The 20,520-nt window shown below is 41.5% G+C and overlaps 1 protein-coding gene across 2 annotated transcripts; it reads left to right on the top strand.

Annotated features, from left to right (window-relative positions):
• The first annotated feature begins 701 nt into the window (after positions 1-701).
• draxina (dorsal inhibitory axon guidance protein a) lies at positions 702-19,620 on the top strand. 2 transcript variants are annotated; one of them, XM_071494729.1, is made up of 7 exons: positions 702-859; positions 9,973-10,493; positions 11,295-11,479; positions 16,018-16,138; positions 17,175-17,267; positions 17,849-17,938; positions 18,418-19,620. In XM_071494729.1, exons 2-7 carry the CDS (start codon positions 9,998-10,000, stop codon positions 18,528-18,530), a joined length of 1,098 nt encoding a protein of 365 aa, XP_071350830.1. In that variant the 5' UTR covers positions 702-859; positions 9,973-9,997; the 3' UTR covers positions 18,531-19,620. The 2 variants fall into 2 exon arrangements, with proteins under 2 accessions (XP_071350830.1, XP_071350832.1); XM_071494731.1 differs by having other exon boundaries at positions 719-859; positions 9,976-10,493.
• Positions 19,621-20,520: the final 900 nt, after the last annotated feature.

The raw sequence follows: 20,520 nt of genomic DNA on the forward strand, positions 1-20,520 counted from the left end.
GGGGTCAGCTAAAGTGCTGTCTAATGTGGGCTGGGCCTCTGTCAGGGCTCTGCTCTTAAACACCACACCGGGAATCCTGTTTCTTTATGGACATCTCTTCATGTACGGTTGCATTATGCTAAAACAGGAAAGGGCCCCTAAATGGTTAATGCATTTATATGTTTAGTTAGTTAGATCTCTGTTAGCCACTGTATTGTAACAGTGGCTTCTCTTCCCAGGGTCCTTTGACAACAGATACATCACTACACAACCATATTATTCATACTCACAGTCAGAGTCATAATAAAACACTTAACTGTTGACACAAAGCTGGAGGCACAACATTGCCTAAAACATCACTGTATGCTGTAGCAGTGAGAGCTAGTTAAACCAGAAAGCAGCAGCGTGAGTGAATTTCTGAAGCAAATTATTGTGGGATGACAGATTTTGTGAAGTTCAACAATGGATGTCTGAGGTGGAAATCTTGAGAAAAACTGATGAATAATCTGCTCCGGTCCATTTCTCTCTCTTGACAAGAGAATTGATTTCAAACTCTGACTCCAATCCCAATACTCCCACACTTCCTGCACTCTGTCCTTGTCTCACCTGCTGGGACAAGCCCCCACAGACCAGTCCTCCTGACGCGGACGCGCAGTCGGGAGCGCGCACCCGTAGCCAGCGACTCTCCTCCCCATAAGAGGCAGGAGTCAGTCCGGATGCTCGGCACATCCCGGGGTGCACGGAGAGCGGGCTACAGAGGTGCTGCTGCCGCTGCTGCTGCGCTGTGTGTCGGTCTGCAGCCGTAGGACCGGACTGGTATTCCAACCCTGAACAACACAAACGGAAAACAACATCAACAACAACAACAAACAATCGCAAGGTAAGGCAGGATCTCCACACAGGAGCTGCTGGGCTTGGTTATCACCGTTTTGCGGCTTTCATCCTATAGTTCATTATGAAAACCCACTGTAGTGTCGTTCCCGCTGTCTCTGTGATGCTCAAGTGAGTTTTTAGCCACTTTATGGTAATTAATGCATCATGTAACTGATTTTCTGTAGTTAACTGACCAAAGTCCTGATCAAGATTTTAGATTATTGCAGTTGCACTGTACCACCTGCCCGCCACGATTCCCATCCGTGCGTAAAAACGCGTCGGTGCCTCCTCCTCACTGTCACTGAAGTTAATAACTTCATGAATGCAAACGGGTCTTTCCCAGTTTCACTGATGGAAAAAAAAAAAAAAAAAAAGCTGTTGGACCTGCAGATGTAGTGTCGGTCAACACACACACACACACACACACACACACACACACACACACACACGGTGGGGAGAAAGAATGAGTGTTTGCAAACAGAAAATTAGATTTGGTTCGATACCGGAAAAATAGATTTAATCCGATGATCACTTCAACTTTTGTGTGCGGGCTGCTTCCTGCTGCCATGCTTTAAAATCTGATTAACATCACAGAGGAATTCATTGAATGAGTAGTGAGGAGAATCAGGAGTGATTGCAGCGATTATCTGTTCTTGACAGCTCATTGTTGCTCCCTGCACACCACAGACGGTGTGTGTGTGTGTGTGTGTGTGGAGGGGAGTAGGTGGGGGGGGTGGGGGTAAAGGTAGGGAGGGACCAGAAAGGGAGAGATTAAAGTTGGGATTCTCAGTGTGATACTGTTCAATTAAAAAGTGACAACACACTGCAAAGGAGCAATATTTGAAGACCCACATTAATGAGTTGCTGTTAATTAATTGCGAGTGGATCAGCAGGGAAGCACCAGACCTGATCAGAGGGAGTGTGGAGCGACCTCACAGTGAGTCGACCTCGGGCCAAAACAAAGCTCAAGATCACTCATAACTGAATCGTGTGAAGATGAGACAATAACCTAAGGACACACTGACATCATTTGATGTTCAGGTGGAAATTAATTTGAACCTGAATCAGTTTTGCTGGTGGAATCATCCAACTCCTCATCTCTTATCCGTGTCTGTACGACACACAGGACCTGATCTGAAAGTGTCAAACATGGATCCAAACAACCCTGGAAGAATCGCACATCTCTTCATTTCCTTTGTCCCCGTCTTGATCTCCAGCCAAAAGGCGACATAGCTAAACACCGTCCAGTCTCCTGCACCGTGGTGTGAAACTCGCCTCGACCGTCACTGCCAAGTGTGGCTGCATCTGTTTGATCAAGACTCTTTCAACACTGGCAGGCAGTCAATGCTGCTCGCTTCCACCAGAGGAGGGGAGGGGGGGGGGGGCCTTTGGGGGTTCATATAATACGTTTGCATGCTTCACTTGATCATCTCTAAGCAGGAGTGTCTCCCCCCGCTGAGCGGTCAAACTGTTCCCATGCGGAACGTCCAGATACGGACCCAGGTGTCCAGATTTCGTGGGTGAGCGAAGAACAAGTTTTGTTGTTGGTTTCAGAAGCCAGAGCTTTGTTGTGTTTTTGTGCGTTCGAGGGGATTCAGCTGGTGTCCTTATCTGCCACCAAATGAAAGATGCCACCGACACTTTGTTCTAATTAAGACAGAATAAATCCTCCCTCTGTCTCGCTCTCTCTCCCGCTTTGATTTCAGCTTCTCTCCCTCCCTCTCTGTTTCTTTCTCACTTCTTTCTTTCTCACTCTCCTCTCTCTCTCCCTCTCTCTCAGCATTACATCTTATTTTCTGCTTTCCTCTCAGTCCTCCCCCTCCTCCTCCCCTTTTGTCTCTCTCATTCTCTCTCCTCTCTGTGGGACGCCTCTTGCTGTGCTTCTGGTGCTTTATGTGTCTCACAGCATTTTTGGAACATGCCTCTATGTAGGTGTCTGGAGGAGGTTTCCCCGCTGTGAGTGTGTATTTGTGTGCATGCACTGATTGCAATAGAGAGGAAATCTGAGTGTGTGTGTGTGTGTGTGTGTGTGTGTGTGTGTGTGTGTGTGTGTGTGTGTGTGTGTGTGTGTGTGTGTGTGTGTGTGTGTGTGTGAGCTTGTGTGGAGGCCTCGGTGCACCCGAACGGGAGATAAGGGCCTCATTGCAGGATGCCACTGATGTTACCATGCATCAGTGACAATGTTCTGGTCTCGCCCCACATCTGTTGTACCTGCGACCAAATTACCACTGAATCACTCGGCGTCTCCGTGCTCTCTGCTTCGCCTCGCTTGCTGACAGATGGACCTTCCTTATGGCTCTTGTTTTTTGTCACCCTGTGTGGCTCGCCTTTACCATCCAATACACACCTAAAAGCTGCAAAGAGCCTCCCCAGTCGACGTGTGAATCTCACCAATATTGTTTGCTGAGGATTCTGGGAGACAAAGCACTTTTATATTGCTGATGTCAGTCATATTGGCCCTTAAGGAAATGAAGTTTAATGGTGTTAACTGCAGCTTTGGCAGAGGTGTTTATTATACAGAGGCATTAACCAGAGCTGTAATTTGGGTGCTCGTTATTGAGCTGATATTTATGATAATTTGGTGGAATAAAAGAGGCCTATTTTACACTGGATGAGACATATAAAAGAAAGTGTTTATGCATCAAACATTCAGCATTATTACTTGATGACAGGGAGGATTTCTGTGTGGAGCAAAGCTGAGCTGTATTTGTGACACAACGGGTGATACACTTGTATTTCTTAGCGACTGTTTTATTTGATCATGTTTTTTTTTCCCTTTTTACTACCCTGGTGCCTGTTTAAAGCAGATACTTGAGCTGCTGCTCAGTGAAGCGTGAGGCTGAGAGATTTAGCTTGTTCCCGTGCAGCCACTCACACTCCCAAAGTGACCTGCAGGTCTCTTTTTTGACAGCCTGTAATATATTTGCAAATTGAGCATGTGTTGAAAAAGCCTGATTGATAGATAGACTTTCTGTTCCAGGAGATGTGATCTACTGAGAGTTTCTGCCATTTATCGACAGGAGATTTTCCTCCTGATTTGAACCCTCGAGTCTCTGCATGTGGCCAGGAAAAAGGAAGATGGCCTCTGTCTGTCATGACAGCTCTGCTTCAGCCGCCTGTTTCTGGAGCCTTTGTTTGCTGGATCCTTATGGCCCTGCTGGTTGCTACGAGAGATAAAACAGCAGGAGCAGATGGCTCCTGGAGGTTTGGTGTCACAGCAGGTGAAGCTAAAAGATGCACACATGCAGCAGTTTAGTACCAGGGTGGCCTCCTGCTCTGCCTCGCTGCCTTTCCTGCTTACCTCGCTCATCAGATCTGGGTGCACTGTCTGTTAAGTATATTTGTATAACGAGTGTGTCGCCATGCTTAAGAGACTGACCGACTGATCACAGACTGGAGAGAGGTCTCTGATCTCATCAGAGCGTAATCATCCAGCCCCCAGTCGGGCCCCCTTTACAAATTCTTGCAAGATTACCTATCGCTTCATACTTACCTCACTCTGCTCCGATGCACGTCTCTCTGGTGGCCGCCTCACACTGTTTCACTGTGCTTAGAAAAGCTTCTGGCACACACACACACACACACACACACACACACACACACACAGTTTTCTACAAAATATTAACAATAAATGTAGAATTGATTTTAAGATTTTATCATATTTTATATTGAAGATCATCATTTCTCTCCTCATATTGTCTATAAACTCAACATTACAACCTCCAGATCTGAGGTCACACTCACATATAGAGTTGTCCAAGTTGTGCTGTTCCTTTTAAAAAACCTTTATTTGTTGATTTTTACTCAGTTATTACTTCTGCACTGTAAATGTCCCCTGATATCATCCTCTCCCCCTAATAGAGGAGAATCAATGAAGCTAAATATTCCACAGACCAATAAACACACACAGACCAAATGTGACACAAGTATATTTTTATTTCATCTTTTTAATGTTGCTAAACTACATTATTACTGTTTTTTTATTTGTACCAGTTTTTTTCTGATTTTCTATTTGGCTCTAAGGGACTTTAAGGTTATTTACTAGCAGTAGTATTATTAGTGCTACTTTAACTTTGTCAGAGGAGTTAAATTGATGCACTACATCAAAATCAAGAACAGTGTTTTGTTTTGTTATTGTTGACATTTTTAAAAAAACGGAAGCAATTTCACCCCTGTTGATTTCCATAACAGCCTCCAGTCCCATATTTTGTGATAGCAGCTGTGTGGGCTCATTTCAACACCAAATGTTTTCTATTTATATATTTTAAAGAATGAAATAATTGGCTGAACTGAAGAGGACCATCACCTCATGTTATTCCTCAGGCTGCATCACATGGTCCAGTCCTCCAGTTGTTGCAATAATAATAATAATAATAATAATAATAATAATAATAAGCTTCTCTGGCGAAGCTCTGTATTGATTTTTGGAGGGGAATAACTTTGCTTTTTTAATATATCTTATTAAAAGAGTCTTATTTATGTTGTTGAAGTTAAAGTTGATTACAAAGCTTGGGTATTTTCCTACAACCGTAAATATTCACGACTGAATAGGCAACAATTCAAGTTAAAGTTCAGAGGAAAAACAAAAAACACCATCTTCAGGTTTATGTATCAAAAGGTTCAAAACTCGTCAGGACTGTGTGGGTGTGGTTTGATCGATAAAATTAGGCAACAACCCCGCCACTGCCCTCACATCTTGATTAAAATGTTGCTAAATCCTGATGAAAATAATTCCCTCATTAAACCAGATAGAAGAGTTCAGATAAAAACGGCATATACAGAAATGTCTCAATTACCAAAAAAGCTAAATGAGAACACAGGTTTTCAGGGCCTTTAACGTGCTTTCATTCCTGCAGCCAAGAAATGACAGACCACATTTATGGCTTCAGTTTTTCCAAACTCCATCAGTCGCTGTTTAGCTGTTGCCGTTCAAATGGTGGATTATCTCATTTGGGAATGAAACTCGCCGGCTCCAGGCCGCTCGTTTGGCCTCCCATCACCTCCGCAGCAGATGCTTGCCCTGCTGTGCCTACACACAGCCATGTACAACACAGGGTCTGACAGGAGGCTGTGTTGTTCGCCGAGGTTGTTTATCACACACAAGAGACTGTGCTTAAAACCCGGACTGCCACCCAGAGTTCTCCATTATCATCCCCACCCTGTGTTTCCTCAAAGGACCACCTGTTAGGAGGCACATGAAGGAGTGAGCAGGAAACAGAGCACTGCTGAGCCCAGATACTTGGTCCTCTTCCATCACCGCCTGCCTTCCCTTTCACAAGACAGGTCTATTCAGGCCTGAGGCTTGATGGGGTTGACACATGATGCCTTCTGTTGCTGTGGAGGCGCTACATCTTTGGGAAAATTAATTTATGAAGGGTCATATTGTTGTGGCATGTCTTAGCTTTATGGACGCAGTGAAAGTCCACAGCACGCCTGAAAGAACTAGTTAATTCGACGTGTTCTCCGACCACATGGGGAGACAGAAATGTTTAAACCTATTCCAAAGGAAGACCTTGAAAGAAGATTGAAAAGAGAAGGAGAGATTGTTATGGGGATAACACCAAACATCTTCAAACAGTCTGTCCTGGAAAACATTCACAGCCCGCCTCAAATTTTATTTAGGAAAGGTGTGGGGTAAGGGTTTTTCCCAAGCTGCTCGATGACCCAACAAGCAGTTCTGACGTAAACTGTATGAGTGTCTGTAATCTCTAGAACAAAGTCAGGACAAAAGGCAGCACTACATAGTTAAAAACAGGAAAAAAAAACTGAATTTGTTAAATTTGTTTCAGCACGAAGCGTTCCTCAGTGCGTCGAGCAACAAACTGCATCAGTATCCTGACACCTAAAGCGTCCCCTGCACAGATAAGAGAAAGCAGATTGAACGTGTAAAGTGGTGGGTGGATTTTCTTTCTTTCAGACAGACCCAGCTTTACTGTTTCTTGTCTTTAATGTGAAGCTTAGAGAACTGGCTGCTGACTGTAGCTTCATATTCACTGTTCACACATACAGTAAGAGTCGTATCAATCTTCTCATAGAACTATTCCTTAAATAGATACACTGAGAACTCTTAAGATGTGATCCAGTAGACAATCTTCTATCCACACTGCCCCACACTTACGTTCAGATGTTTTCTTTGTTTTCTTACGAGATCGACCTTTTGGCCGTACAGAGTCCGGGCCACTCGACATGAGCGGCACCTCATGTGTCAAACAGACAGAGCGTAATCCTGGCTTCCTGGCTAAACACTTTGCGCCTGACACGGACGATTGCACCCCCCACCCCCCCAACACTCCGAAGGCCTGTTTGGAGATAAAGGTCTCACCTCAGCAGCCACCCTCACACTCCTGTTTGCAAAACTGCACAGCTGGTCAAACTCCCAAAGGCCAGCCGACGCAGTCTGCCTCCAAGTCCCCCGGGGCGCTGCCTCCACTCACACTGCAAATTTCCCCTGACATCACCAGCATCCTCTCAAGCCCACACACGTGCGCACACACACACACACACACACACACACACACACACACACACACACACACACCCTGCCACCTCTGTTCTGTTTTTAGAAACCCCTAAATAACCCACTTCAAACGCAAGAATGTGTGTTTTCAACATAATGTGTGTGTGTGTGATCATAGGACAGAGACCTTATAAACCCCCTAAATCCTCCTCACATACAAGACACACACACACACACACACACACACACACACACACACACACACACACACACACACACACAGCTCAATACTTCTCCCTCATTGATTTTCTGTATGCCCTGCGCTGCCGTTTGTCTTTTAACACAAAGGAGTCGCCCGCCTCAGCGCCAAAATGACGTTGTACAGACCCAGGCATGGATTGTCTCAGCCCATTACAGTGGAGGACAGGACAAAACATATATTAACCAGATCCTGTTGTCTTACGTAACATGACAGAGTTTTTAAACTGCTGTTCTTTTATCCAGCACTAGTTGTTGGTGTTGTGGTGTGTAGACGACTACGAGCTTCAGTGCAGGTAGATCAATATTTAAACAGAGCTGGTTTGTATAATAGTAGTATGGTGATCTGCAAGTCATGTGACTGATCAGTGGGCTGTATTGAAAGAACCAGAAATGACCTCAGACAACATAATGATGAGCAAGGTAACCAAAAATAGTTTGGTGAATGAAGTGTGTTGTAGTGGAGAAGAGTTGTGCGATGTATTTTAGATAATTAAAAATAATGGAATCTAGAGTTTCAGTCATATCAACCTGATCCTCATGGTTTTATTGATCAGACTTTTGATGTTTTCTTTGTTTGTCTGTCACTTTTGGATGATCAATAATCTGCCAATTATTATTAGAATTTGTTGGTTTACTAAATTCTGTATGAAAGATTTCTAAATTTAAATGATTCCAAATTAATTAGTCAGAAAATTAACAAAATTTTGTTTATTTCTTTATTCATTTGGATCCACGTCAGCTTCCACAAAGCAGTCACTAGTTTCAACAGAGTGAAGAGTGTAGTGCGTTGAATTAAACATAGATTTTATATGTAGGCTAACGCTCCAAACATTTATTTGTCGTGACACTGGAAAAATATCTGATATTTCAAATTATAGCCTAATCACCAAGGAAATATTCTCTCTTTGTGGCTTCCTTAATGCTATAATCACTCAAAATGAATGTAAAACTAAATGTCAGTATAGATACAAATAAAATTTTAGTGACATTAAATTTATTGCCTAAAGATGGGAGTGAAATAGGCAAAATGCTTCTACTCCAATGCTTTTTTTTTTTTTTTTTTTTTTTTTTTTTTTTTTTTTTTTGGAGACTCAACACCATAATTTTATTCACGTTTGGACAAGGTGCTGGGCAGTTAATGCAGATATACTGAACCTCATATTTCAGTTCAGTCACACCTCACAGATATGTTGACTTTAGTAATGAAAGGTAGAATTGGAGGGCCCCCCCGAGACCCCTGAACAGGCAGTGATGAAGGATGTGCGCAGTGCGGTATCTCACTCTGAGAAAGGCACGAAGGTACAGGAATGAAGTCATTTCTAAGAAGCACAAGTGTCCGTCCATCTCTTTATCATCTCCTCAAACCAACCGAAGCCAGATAAATGGGCCCATTCAGGAGGCTGAGAGTGATGTCGTCTGAACGCAGTGGATAGGTGATGGGAGAATGAATGAGAGGGGAGGACACATCTACAATAGTTGAGATTTCAGACTAATTTACATGAAAGAAAAAAAAAAAAAAAAAAAAAAAAGAAATTCCTGCATGTATTTGTTTACATGTGAGGATGAAGGGACCAACCTCCAGCTAAATTTGTCTTTTAAGTAGCTGAAATCCTACTTGTGTAAATGATTCATACTATTGTCCAACACCATAAGCTGAAAACGTACTGATCTATTGCTAAAAAACAGAAGTCTGCAATGCAGCCCATAAGGAAAAGCCCACAAACATGAGATGTGACAGGTTTTTGAAATCATCAATTGATTTTGATGGGGTGATTTTGAATTGATTGTAATCCAGTGAAAGATACAGACTGTTTTGAGTGTCAAAATCTAAGTTTGTAGTTTTTATCTTGCTCCTTTATAGAAGATGACAGCTAGATTGTATTCACAAGCTAAGAGAAGAGGAACTGAAGGTTTCAGCAACTTAAGGTTTTAGTCATGAATCGTCAAGGACACATGACATTCTTCAGCCTAATGCACAAAACTATCAGTGTCTTAATCATGTTTCCAGTGATGTGTTGTCAAATTCTTAAACACATACCAGAAGTAACTGGTAATAAGTGATTTTTTTCCCCCATTAATAATTCATCATATCCTTTCTTGAAGAATCAATCTATAATTTATTCTGAACAATGTAAGAAATATGAAAAGATGCCAGTCACATTACTTGTTTTGTTTGCCCAACAGAAAACCCTAAAGTATCATTTAAGACACAGTAAAAGTCATTTTTCATAACTAAAAGTAATATTTTTCACTTTCTCGAAAATAACTAAATTACCAAAATAGATATTGATTAATATATTGCCAGTTGATTACAAAAGATAGTTTCATACAAAACATTCACCAGTGCAGCTTAAAGCCACAGCACTCTGTACAGTACTGACATACATTTTCTGTATTCCCAGCAGGTGGCGCTGTGTTGCACGGACAATGGCTCTCTCCTGGAGTCTGCTCCTGGCGTTCCTGTTTGCCACCCTGACACTGTCGCACACTGCTGAGCCTGGAGCTCCTCATGGCAAGAGGAGACAGGCACAGAGCTCAGCAGGAGGCAGCAACACCCTGCAGCACCCTCTGCAAGGTCTACAGGGCCACGGCTACGGCAGGGACCGTGGAGGACACGGGAGCCAGGGGGCCCGTGTTGCCAAAGGTGGAGCCGGGTTGCTGTCCCACAGGCCCCTGCACCCCCTGGCCAGGCCTGAGGATGATGGGACAGGCCTGGAGGGTATGAGCCCGGTGAGGCTGGAGATGGGCCCGGGCAGGGACAGAGACAGAGTTCGAATGAGTATGAGGGGTCCATCCCAAGCCCGGGAAAACCAGCTTATGGGGACACGCAAAGGGAGAGGGCATGGACACGGGAATGGGCATGGGCCCCACTTTGAGCACAGGAGACAAGGGAGTCGCCGTGACAAGGGACGACATGGTAAAGGTGAGCTGAGCATAGAACCTGTCTCTAACAAATCAGGCTATGCTTGACGGCAGTGGTTTCCAGTATGGGACAATGAGCAAGCAGATAAAGGTCATTAAACAGGTTTAAATACAAAATACAATAGCGCATATATTTATATATTTTTTTTTGTCATCAGTAACATCTGCAGGACTGTGACAAGTCAAAGTGTCTGCTGTGGAACAGGCTTGCTCTTTTTTCTCGCTTTGTTGTTTATTGTGAGACAACAGGGATGGATGCAGATCAATAAGTTAAAGGTCAATCCAGCCACCTTACAACACACATATTTGGTACCTATGCTCAGCTCGTGACCTAACCTTATGTCAGATTTCTGCCTCAGCTGCAATACAATGGTGATGAATTAAATTTTGTTTGTGGAGCTGATTGTATTGAAGCACACAGGGACATCTCTGTCCAAAGATAATGTTCTGGTTACTTCAGATAATCCACAGATATTATGAACAGTTTTATTACAACTATGTTACGTAGAATAAACAGTAAAGTGAGGAAAACTGTGTTGGGGTGGAGGCAGAAATTTCTGAGACAGATGAAACTAAAAACCTGGGATTGAGAGTTTATTCCTGATCTTGTGAAGAGCAGCTAACAAATCAGTCTCATCACAATGTCCATTTCCCTTTTCTCAGCAGATTGTGTTTTTTATTTATTTATTTATTTTTTTTAAACCTAAAATGAAAGTAAACAGGATGGGAAATGGAAAATCTTGCAGCCATTACACATCAGTATTGTATTACAATGTTTCCTCTCTCTATCATCTCTCTTCAGGCTTTTCTCCAGAGCTGTTTGAGGACCCTTCCTCCTCCTCTGCTGCCTCCCCCTCCATCAGTGTGACCCCACCCAGTGAAACCCCCTCCCCCATCGCCGCCGTCTTTGGGTCTGGCTCCTCCATGGTTACCACGGTGATGAACGAGCATCCCCCAACACTGCCCCCGGCCTCCACCAAACCCCAGGTAACCCCAGCAAAGCCCAAGTGCTTATTAAAGGCTGCGTCTGTTGTGTCTTAGCGTGGTTCCAGTGTGCAGGCGAAGTGGAGCGGAAATGGGCCCCATTACTGCCGTTATGCTGCCGCAAACCTCATAGCTCATCTGTGGAAATGACACTCTCTACAGCATGAACCTGAAAGTGCCACTGGTGAAAAATATCCTCTGGCAGGCCACACTCACTGGCTCTTGGTCACAGTGTGTTTGATAGATATGAATGTGTTTTGTATAATAAAACTACACCTCCGGGAACAAAAATCACACTGTTCAGTGCCAACCACCTTCTTTTTCCTTTATTACAAGCCATGTCAGGACAATATATGCGACCACGGAGAGTCTTTTTTGTCTCCAACTTTGGGCACGTTATGAAAAATCTGCAGGAGTGCATGGGGCACCACTGACCACCTGTCACATTCCCCCAGCATGATGCTTCAGCAGTATGTATAAACAGCATCTATAGGAAGGAAGGAGGAAAAAAAAAAAAAAAAAAAGTTCCTGTGCCTCTTTCAATATTGGAACCGTTACAGATGAGACTCTTTAAGACAAAATAGGAACTGAAATCAGATATTGACCAAGAGCCCGCGTCATGAAAGCTTTTACATTTGTCACAAATGCTGTTACGAACACCCAACAGCTTGTAGGGCGTTTGTGGGAAAAATGTGGCAGCCACATGATGACTGACATGGACAGTTGTTTTGTTGAAAAGCTCTGTTCAAGAAAAATAAAACTGCTAAAAGACTGAGAGAAAAAAAAAACACACAAAATTACTCTTATACCCCTTTTCCACCAAAATGAGCGGGTATAAGTGGGTTTTTGGAAAGCGGGAAAACCAAGCAATAAAAGCTGATCGACCCCTTTTCTATTGCCAGTCCAGTTTGCCTTTCCTGTTCGAACTGAGGACAAACAATTTAAAACTGCAATTATTTGGATTGAACTTTTTCTAGACATTGTACCACCCGAATCATGGCGATAAACCTTCACAGATGTTGCCTACAGTGTTTTTTCAAGGTAATGTTTATACTAAGATGACGCAGCAAGGGTAGCTATATGTAAGCTTTTGCTACCTGGATCTGAATGCTTAATGTATTTTCATATGCTGAAAATACATTTAGCAAGCCATAACTCAAACTCAGCTCTCAACATTATTTAAATTACTGGGTGTATTGTGAAGTTCTACCAAGTCAGTTGTATTTATAAAGCCCAATATCAAAAATCACAAATTTGCCTCAGGGGAACTTTACAATCTGCACACCATACAACAGCCTCGTGTCCTTAGACCCTGGATTTTGAAGAAACCTCAGGAAGAACAATAGAGGCATGTTGCCTCTTCCAGGAAACACTAACAGTATAAGGAGTCCTTGCTCAGCTTGGGGCCCTCCATGACTGTCGAGTACCACTAATTGCAGTAGTGGTGGCAAACAACAAGTCCTCCACTTTAAATGGCCTATAATGTTTGCATTTTGTCTCTAAAACAACCCTCATGAGTCTTTCTGTTGGAAACTGGTCTGGTCTGGTCTGGCACAATTTTCCTTTGTCAGGAAAATGGAAACTCCTTCCTCCTACTGGTACTGGCGATATGTACTGCTTGGGCTGTAGTAACACATGCAAGGTGGACCAAATGCACAAAGACAGGCAGATGCAAAGATGTAGTCATTAATAAAAGAAAACTGGAGTCCTGGGAGACAAGAAACAAAACTCAGGAAATCCATAAATCAGGGAGCAAAAGCACTGAGGAAAAACTCACGCAGGGCCACAAACATGAAACCAAACAGAACCACAAGGTAACAAAATATAACTGAGCAGACAAACTGACCAATACAGAGACTTAAGTACACAAGAAAGGCAAGAGTAATAGGGAACAGGTGAAACCAATTGGGGGCAGGGTACAGGAAGTAAAACAACCAAATACACACAGAGAAGCGATTACAAAATAAAACAGGAAGCACAGAGTCAGATTTAGATTTACAGCACATGATTAAGGTTTTAAAAGAAGTTATGATGACTATAGGTTTTCTGGACAGTCTTCTGTTTTCTGAGAACCTGGGAGACTGCGTATGCCTTTAATGTGAGAGCAGTCAAATATTATTGGACCAAGGAGGAAAAAAGTGATGGCCGTTCCTGAACGTGGGTTCAGTGGCACGAGCACACAGCAAGGCTTCTTAATGAATGTTCGATCTTCTGTTGATAGTTTAATGAGCAGCTGAGCAGAAGCAGGTAGCCCCCTGCAATTAATCTCATTGATATTTCCATACAGGCTTATTTCCTTAGGGTGAAAGGAAACAGGTATGGATCTGTTTACACAAAGAGCTTATTTGTTGATGGATGAAGTATTCCTCAGAAGACAGATCAAATTCTTGCTGACTTAATTATCCTGTGTAACATTTCACTGTTGTTTCCTCTGTTTGAGTAAAATGACAGTAGTAATGTTTTATGGCTTTTAAAGCAGAAAGTTATGACTGAGCAATTCACCAAGGAGCTTTGTTTTACAGCAATATCATAAAATACTCATCTGAATGACAAAATTTTAAAGAGATAGGTAGAACATTTTGATTTCATGACACTCCAACATGTGTTTGGATCAGTCCAAAGGTATCAAATTACTGGCTTTAACTGTTTAGGAAGCAAGCAGAAATTTAAACTTTTCATCGTCTTTTTATTTTTTTTCCTCATAAAGGAAAAAAAACAACACAGAAAATGAGGCAAGTATGTCAAAAAATGTGAATATTGCAAAATCCAGCAGTCAGACTACTTAGATGTTTTGGGGTTTTTTGGGTGGGAGGTCTCTCTTGCAAGCACAGGTAATTGGTGGCGGATTGCCAGCACCTGGGCCCAATGACGGCAGCACAACAGTAAAATCCCTTGAAATTACTAGAATAATTTTTCATCTCAGGTTCAGGAGAACAGGTCAAGGTGTGCCCAAATGAAAGCTGTTTGGTGTTTAATAGCTCCAGAATTTTAGAGTAAAAAAAAAAAAAGAAATAAAAGAAGCTCCTTTGTTTGCATAAAGATTTTGAGGCATTTGTCTGACAGTGGTTTACATCCCCTCCCAACATTTACCACTGGTGTCAACATGACTAAAATCTTTCATTAACCTAAGCAAACCTTAACCAGATAATACTCAACCTGCATTTTTCTTTTTTGTAACAGTCAAACTACTTATTTTGTACTAAGACACTGAGGATGTGTTGGTTTGATAAGTATGAGATTGGAAACAGTTCACTTACACAAGCAGCACAAATAATACTGCTAATTTTTGCACAATGCAAAAATAAGCTGTTTCTAAGTTTCGCTATTGCTACAGAGCCAACATTAGCATTAATAGCTGTTTACTTAGCAGTCGAGAAGAAACGTTCAGTTCAGCACCAAACTTGGTTCCTTTACTCTCCAGAGGTGCACAGCAGCACCAACGGTAATTCTTGCCTCCATCACGTTAGCATGCTAACCAGCTAGCCCCAGCCCGTCTTTTCACTTTCCAACAGCGACGCACTGTAGCCTCCAATCTGCCCTTAGGCCGTAGCGCTGCTCAGAGAACGTATTATAACCTCTTGTCTTGTAAACGCAACGATGGCCAAAGCTCTAGCCTTAGCTCCTTTTTAAAGTTACTTTCCCTAACAATGCAACAAAACAGCTTCAAGCACAATTAGTAGGTGACTTGACTTATAAATTGCATATATTAAGATTTCTTACTAAACCAAATTTTCACATACAGAGCAGAAATAATAACTCTAATGTGTTTGTTCACTCCGGGGTAACTTTCATTAGTTGCCTGCTGGGCTCACTGACCAGAAACAAAGCCTGAGGTTGTGTGTAATGAACTGTACGTTTCCACCCATAGCCTATGTTTGTATATGTATTAACAGTACAAATGATATATATATTTGTATCACAGGCTGTGGGCAGACATGTTCTCTGTCATCAGTTGGTTATCGATTGGTTTTTAAAGCTCTGCTGGTATCTCGGTTTTCTCTGTGAGGGCATTTTATGAATCGATGAAGCAACACTGCTGCTCATCAGAACACGTGTCCAGTGTGTTTAATTAAGAACACCCTGTATGTTTTCACCTGCAAAACAGAGCAAACTAATCAAACAATAGTGTTCTTCTTCTGCTGCGGTTTAATTGAAGTAAGTGAACATTCATCTGAGGAGACAGATTTGATCTCTCAAATGAATTCTCCACAGCAGCTCATGCGCTGGATAGCGTCAAATTTGGGATTAGTTTTTAATACACATCTTCATATTCTGATCACAATTGTTTTTGAATACATAGATATAGAAGATTTATAAAATATTACAATGTAAGCAGAATTTACACAGCCTGAAAATAAATGAAGATGGGATTAGGTGTTTACTGATCTGCACATCAGCGTGTTTGAGCTGCCCTGTGTGGATTACTCATACAGAACGGGAGTTAAGCTGTATGCAAATGTTCCCGCTGAAATGTGATCCAATACTAGTTCTAATATAGTAGGATTTAAGGTGTAGCCTCAAGTTTCATTTCATTTTTTCAGAGGTCTGGCCGAGGAAAAGGACAAGGAGAGGTGATGCCAACGTTGGACATGGCGCTCTTTGACTGGACAGACTACGAGGACATGAAACCCGTGGACACCTGGCCATCCTCCAGGAAGAAAGGTTAACCATTTAACTGTTTGTGTGAATGTGTGATCATAAAAGGCTCTGGATTGAAATTTTGGTGGAAATAATCCAGTTACAAGAATCTACAGCCACGCAGGCAGCTCTGTGAGGCTCGACTTAGGTACAATGGTGCTTTCAGCAAAAATGCTAAGATGCTAACAGTGACAATGCTAGCATGTTAAGGTATAATGGCTGGCACGTTCATCATCTTAGCATGCTAAAAAACAGCCGAGGCTGATGGGAATGTCATTCATTTTATAACATACATACTGGACGAATGGAAATTTTCCACCTGTTAGATGGAAATTCAGGGGCTTAAAGTTTTTACAGTTTATTCTCTGGGGATATTCAGTGGAATGTAATGACAGTCCATCCAATAGTTGTTAAGATATTTCAATAAAAACAAAGAGAGATAGAGTAAAAGTTAATAAACCCATGTGGATACATCCTCTGGGCACCAATGTGTTAACAGACTTTGGTGAGAATCCATACAATTTTAATCTGGACCAAAATGTTGGACTGATGATAAGTGGAAACTTTGTCCTGCTGGTGGAAATAGAAGAAATGTAAGAGAATTATAATTCATCCTCAGGGAACCTTCAGTATCTGCAGCACATTTCATGGCAGTTTAATCAACAGTTGTCAAGATGTCTCACTAAAAACCACAAATGCCAAGATCATGGTGGCACCAGAGGGAAAAAATCCACCCAAGTCATTGAGATTCATCCTCTGAGCACCATGAATGTCTGTGCAAAGATATTTTAATCTGAACCAAAGTGGTGGACTGGCCAACAGACAGACAAACGGTGCTATCTCTAGCACCATGCTAACATCACAAAAACTACATCATAGACACTTTTTTTAAACCGATCACTGATGTTGAACATCTAAACCACTTTTAGTGTAATTGGTATATGGGCTGTGACAGTGTGACACTTCATTAGAAAATAACAAACATAAAAGCTTATTTTGAGTGACATCTTGGTCGAGGCTGCCTTTAGGTTCAAACTGTTCATCTCTTTTCCTGCTGCAGATAAGAGGCGGAGCAAGAACCTCAGCAGTGGAAACGCAACTGTAGACGCTGACGCCATTGAACCATGTGACCACCACCTGGACTGTCTCCCAGGTAAGTCTGGGTCATACATGACCACAGAAAAACTCTGTGATGCTCCAACAAACAAATCACTGAAATCCTGATTTGGTTAAATATTTTTGTCCCGAAAAACCTTGATAGTTGCAGCGGCACTGGGTAACGTTGTTGGACATTATTAGTAGCGACAACTTACCTTCATCCAGGGGGCTCGCCCCCTCAGTGGGATCGCAAGATAAATCTGAAGGGTTGTAAGATGATTAACCATGTGAGAAAGAAAACATTTGCAACACAACATTTAATTTGTTCTACTAAACTTTGCTTTTGTATTTTTTTGTGAATTACTGGATGATTTCACCTCACAAAATATTTGTCACATAATCATAGCCTGACTTGGTTGTAACCCAGAGACCAATATACCAACTAAAAAACAAAAATCTTTTCACTCTGAGGGTTTAAATGGTCACTTCCTGCAGGGATACTATAATTTCTTTTTGGCAGAACATACAGTCCTTGCAGGGTGTGTGCTTTGAAATGATAAGAAGTCATTCTCATCATTTGTTTTTCAGCATCACATGTGTTAAGTTGTCCAGTGTTATGTGCTTGTTCCACTGAAGGTTCTTGTTGTGACCTGAGGCAACACGAGTGTAAACCACACAACCGAGGCCTCAACAACAAATGCTACGACGACTGCATGTGTGAGGAAGGTGAGTGAGGAGAACGTTGTGAAGATGCTGAGGTGATGAACAGCAGCTTTAAAAGCAAAAGTAATGAGAAACCAGTAGCAGTTGTGCTTGAGCCATTTCCCAAAGTCTCACTGTTTGATTAATTAAAAGTCAGTGTCTGGTGATGGGTAAGGGTCCCTGGAGTGGCCAAATTAGTGGCAGACTAATATAATTGTAAACAGAAAATGTCAAAGTGTTAGTAAAAGTTGATTTCCTGGTAAAATTGTTTTAAGGTAAGAAATATTGAAGAGATTGTTTATCTGTGGTTGAAACTGCTCTGGGATCAATTCTAATAAATATCTAAAAGTGGTTGAATACTTCTGATGAGATCAGTGTTGCAAAGCATCGATTTTACATCTTAATTATTGAAGCTCTTGCCAAGATTTTTCTGTGTCCACATCCACGTCTCTCTAATCTACTGGTTTCAGTTAGCGTTCATTATTTTTCTGTCTCTACTCAAGGGTTTCGTTGTTATGCTAAATTCCACCGGAAGCGACGCGTGACCCGGAGGAGGGGTCGCTGCGTGGTGCCAGAGTCAGTCAGCAGTGACCAAGGAGGCTTCATCACTATCTGATGAAAAGATGGAGGATGGGATGAAGGAGCTGAAAGGAGGAGAAACAGGAAGAATGACCCCCATGACCACTCACAGAGAAGACAGTACAGCCAAGACATCACATGACACTGCTAACAGACCAAATGCTTAAAAAAATCAAACCCCAAAATGTAAAGCATTTGGTGTAAAGTCCAAATGCCAAAATCAGTTCAGTTAAAACAAAACAACAGGTAATGAATGTTGAGTGTTGCATTGTGGGACGAGTCCTGCAACTAAACGTTAAGCATTTGATTGATTTAATTCAAAATGGAGATACATCAGTGTTAATTTGGTTTTGCTCGCTGAAGTCACTTAAGAGGCAAACACTTTGTACAAGAAAACACGAAAAGGGACTTTTTAAAACTCACTCTGTCCACAATGAGCAAGTTCAAGAAAATGTGTTTTTATTTGTTTTTAATGGGCGAAAAGATTCACTGGACTGGTGACGTGTCACTGGGTGAAGTTTGGAAACCTCTCAGAGATTACATGTCACTGTTGGTTTAATATTGAGGAAAAAACACATTTTGTGAATTTTGGAAAACCCATTGATTGTCTCTGTCTTGCTGATCAGAGTCAAATAGTGTTTACAAATCATTTTTAGCACTGAATTACTGAACTGTACATGTAGTCTCAGACTGGTTCTTCTACTGTTTCAGGCCCATTCACAGCAACACCGAGTGGTCTCTCACAGAAATGATGCTAAAATTACTTTGAAATACATGTGTACTCTGCTTCAGTTAGTTTCTTGTCACTCTGCTCACCTGGTTCTCCAGACAAACACTAAACATTATTTGTAATTTGAACCCGTCTGCTTCCGTGTATTGTAAATATGAATGTGTTTGAATTGCAAACAGCTTTCTTTCTTTGTTTTTTTCTCTTTGGTTTTTTTAATTGACACCACTACTCTTCAAATGTACTTAACGGTAGAATGATAAACGAAGATGCTTGTTTGACCTTCCTTATACATGTCTTAATATATGTTTTATTTATAATGTACTGAAACACATGTTTGTCTATATATTGTGTTTTTCTGCCTTATTTGTTTTCATGATTAAACACTTACTAGGATAAATATTTTGCACTGTCACTTATATTTACAACTTACTTTTATCAGTGTTAGATATTAGCATGTATTTGAAATATTTATCTAAAAGAAAATATTAAGACCTTAAAACAATGACAGTCACATATGCTATTGTGTTGTAAAAATAATTATTTATATTATTTTCAAATTACATACAGGTCTCATCTGACCTACATATATCATAATAACAGTCTTGCCAACTAAAAGCATATTTCTTATGGTCTGCCTTTGTTTTATAAGCTGTTAAAGGGACGGCCAGTTTGATGGGTATTACTGTGCAGTCTGAAGTCTCTGTTACAATGACAAATATGTCGGATTGGGCAGCAGCCAAACTCAGGCCTGTGAGAGCCAGAGCAGTGCTGCAGGAAGCACTCAGATCCTTTACTGAAAACACCAGACTGTCCTCCTGTAAAGTCCCACTGCATCGATGTAAACATTTCCGATTCCAAGTAAAACTCCTGCATTCAGAGTCTTACTTATTTAGAATACCTCAGGAACATGATATTGTATTGTATTATTAAATTGTAAACGTGAAAGCAACATTTTTTAATATTTTAATAATAATAATAATAATGATACATTTTTATTTATAAGCACCTTTCAAGACACCGAAGGACGCTTCACAAAGCAGAGCAAACATTTAGAAACATAAACAAGATAAAATACAGACAAGATAAAATAATATTTGAATTAGTGACAATGAAATAGATGAATATGCATAAACCATGCATATCTATACACATGCACACACATGGGGGGGATGGGATGGAGAAGAGTGGATAGGTATGGAGGGGCCAAGGCATGGAGAGATTTATAGTTAAGCAGGAGTACTTTAAAATGTGTACGATATTTAACTGGGAGCCAATGTAATTTCTGAGGGGTGGGGGT

This window comes from Trachinotus anak, unplaced genomic scaffold (assembly GCF_046630095.1).
Source record: "Trachinotus anak isolate AG129_WGS33_773 ecotype Australia unplaced genomic scaffold, CSIRO_AGI_Tana_v1 ptg000013l, whole genome shotgun sequence".
Lineage (NCBI taxonomy): Eukaryota > Metazoa > Chordata > Actinopteri > Carangiformes > Carangidae > Trachinotus > Trachinotus anak.

Excerpts from the sequence above, each read along its gene's own strand:
- draxina (XM_071494729.1), top strand. The coding sequence starts at position 9,998 with ATGGCTCTCTCCTGGAGTCTGCTCCTGGCGTTCCTGTTTGCCACCCTG. Across the intron at positions 10,494-11,294 it reads CAAGGGACGACATGGTAAAG|GCTTTTCTCCAGAGCTGTTT; the intron begins GTGAGCTGAGCA and ends ATCTCTCTTCAG. Across the intron at positions 11,480-16,017 it reads CGGCCTCCACCAAACCCCAG|AGGTCTGGCCGAGGAAAAGG; the intron begins GTAACCCCAGCA and ends TCATTTTTTCAG.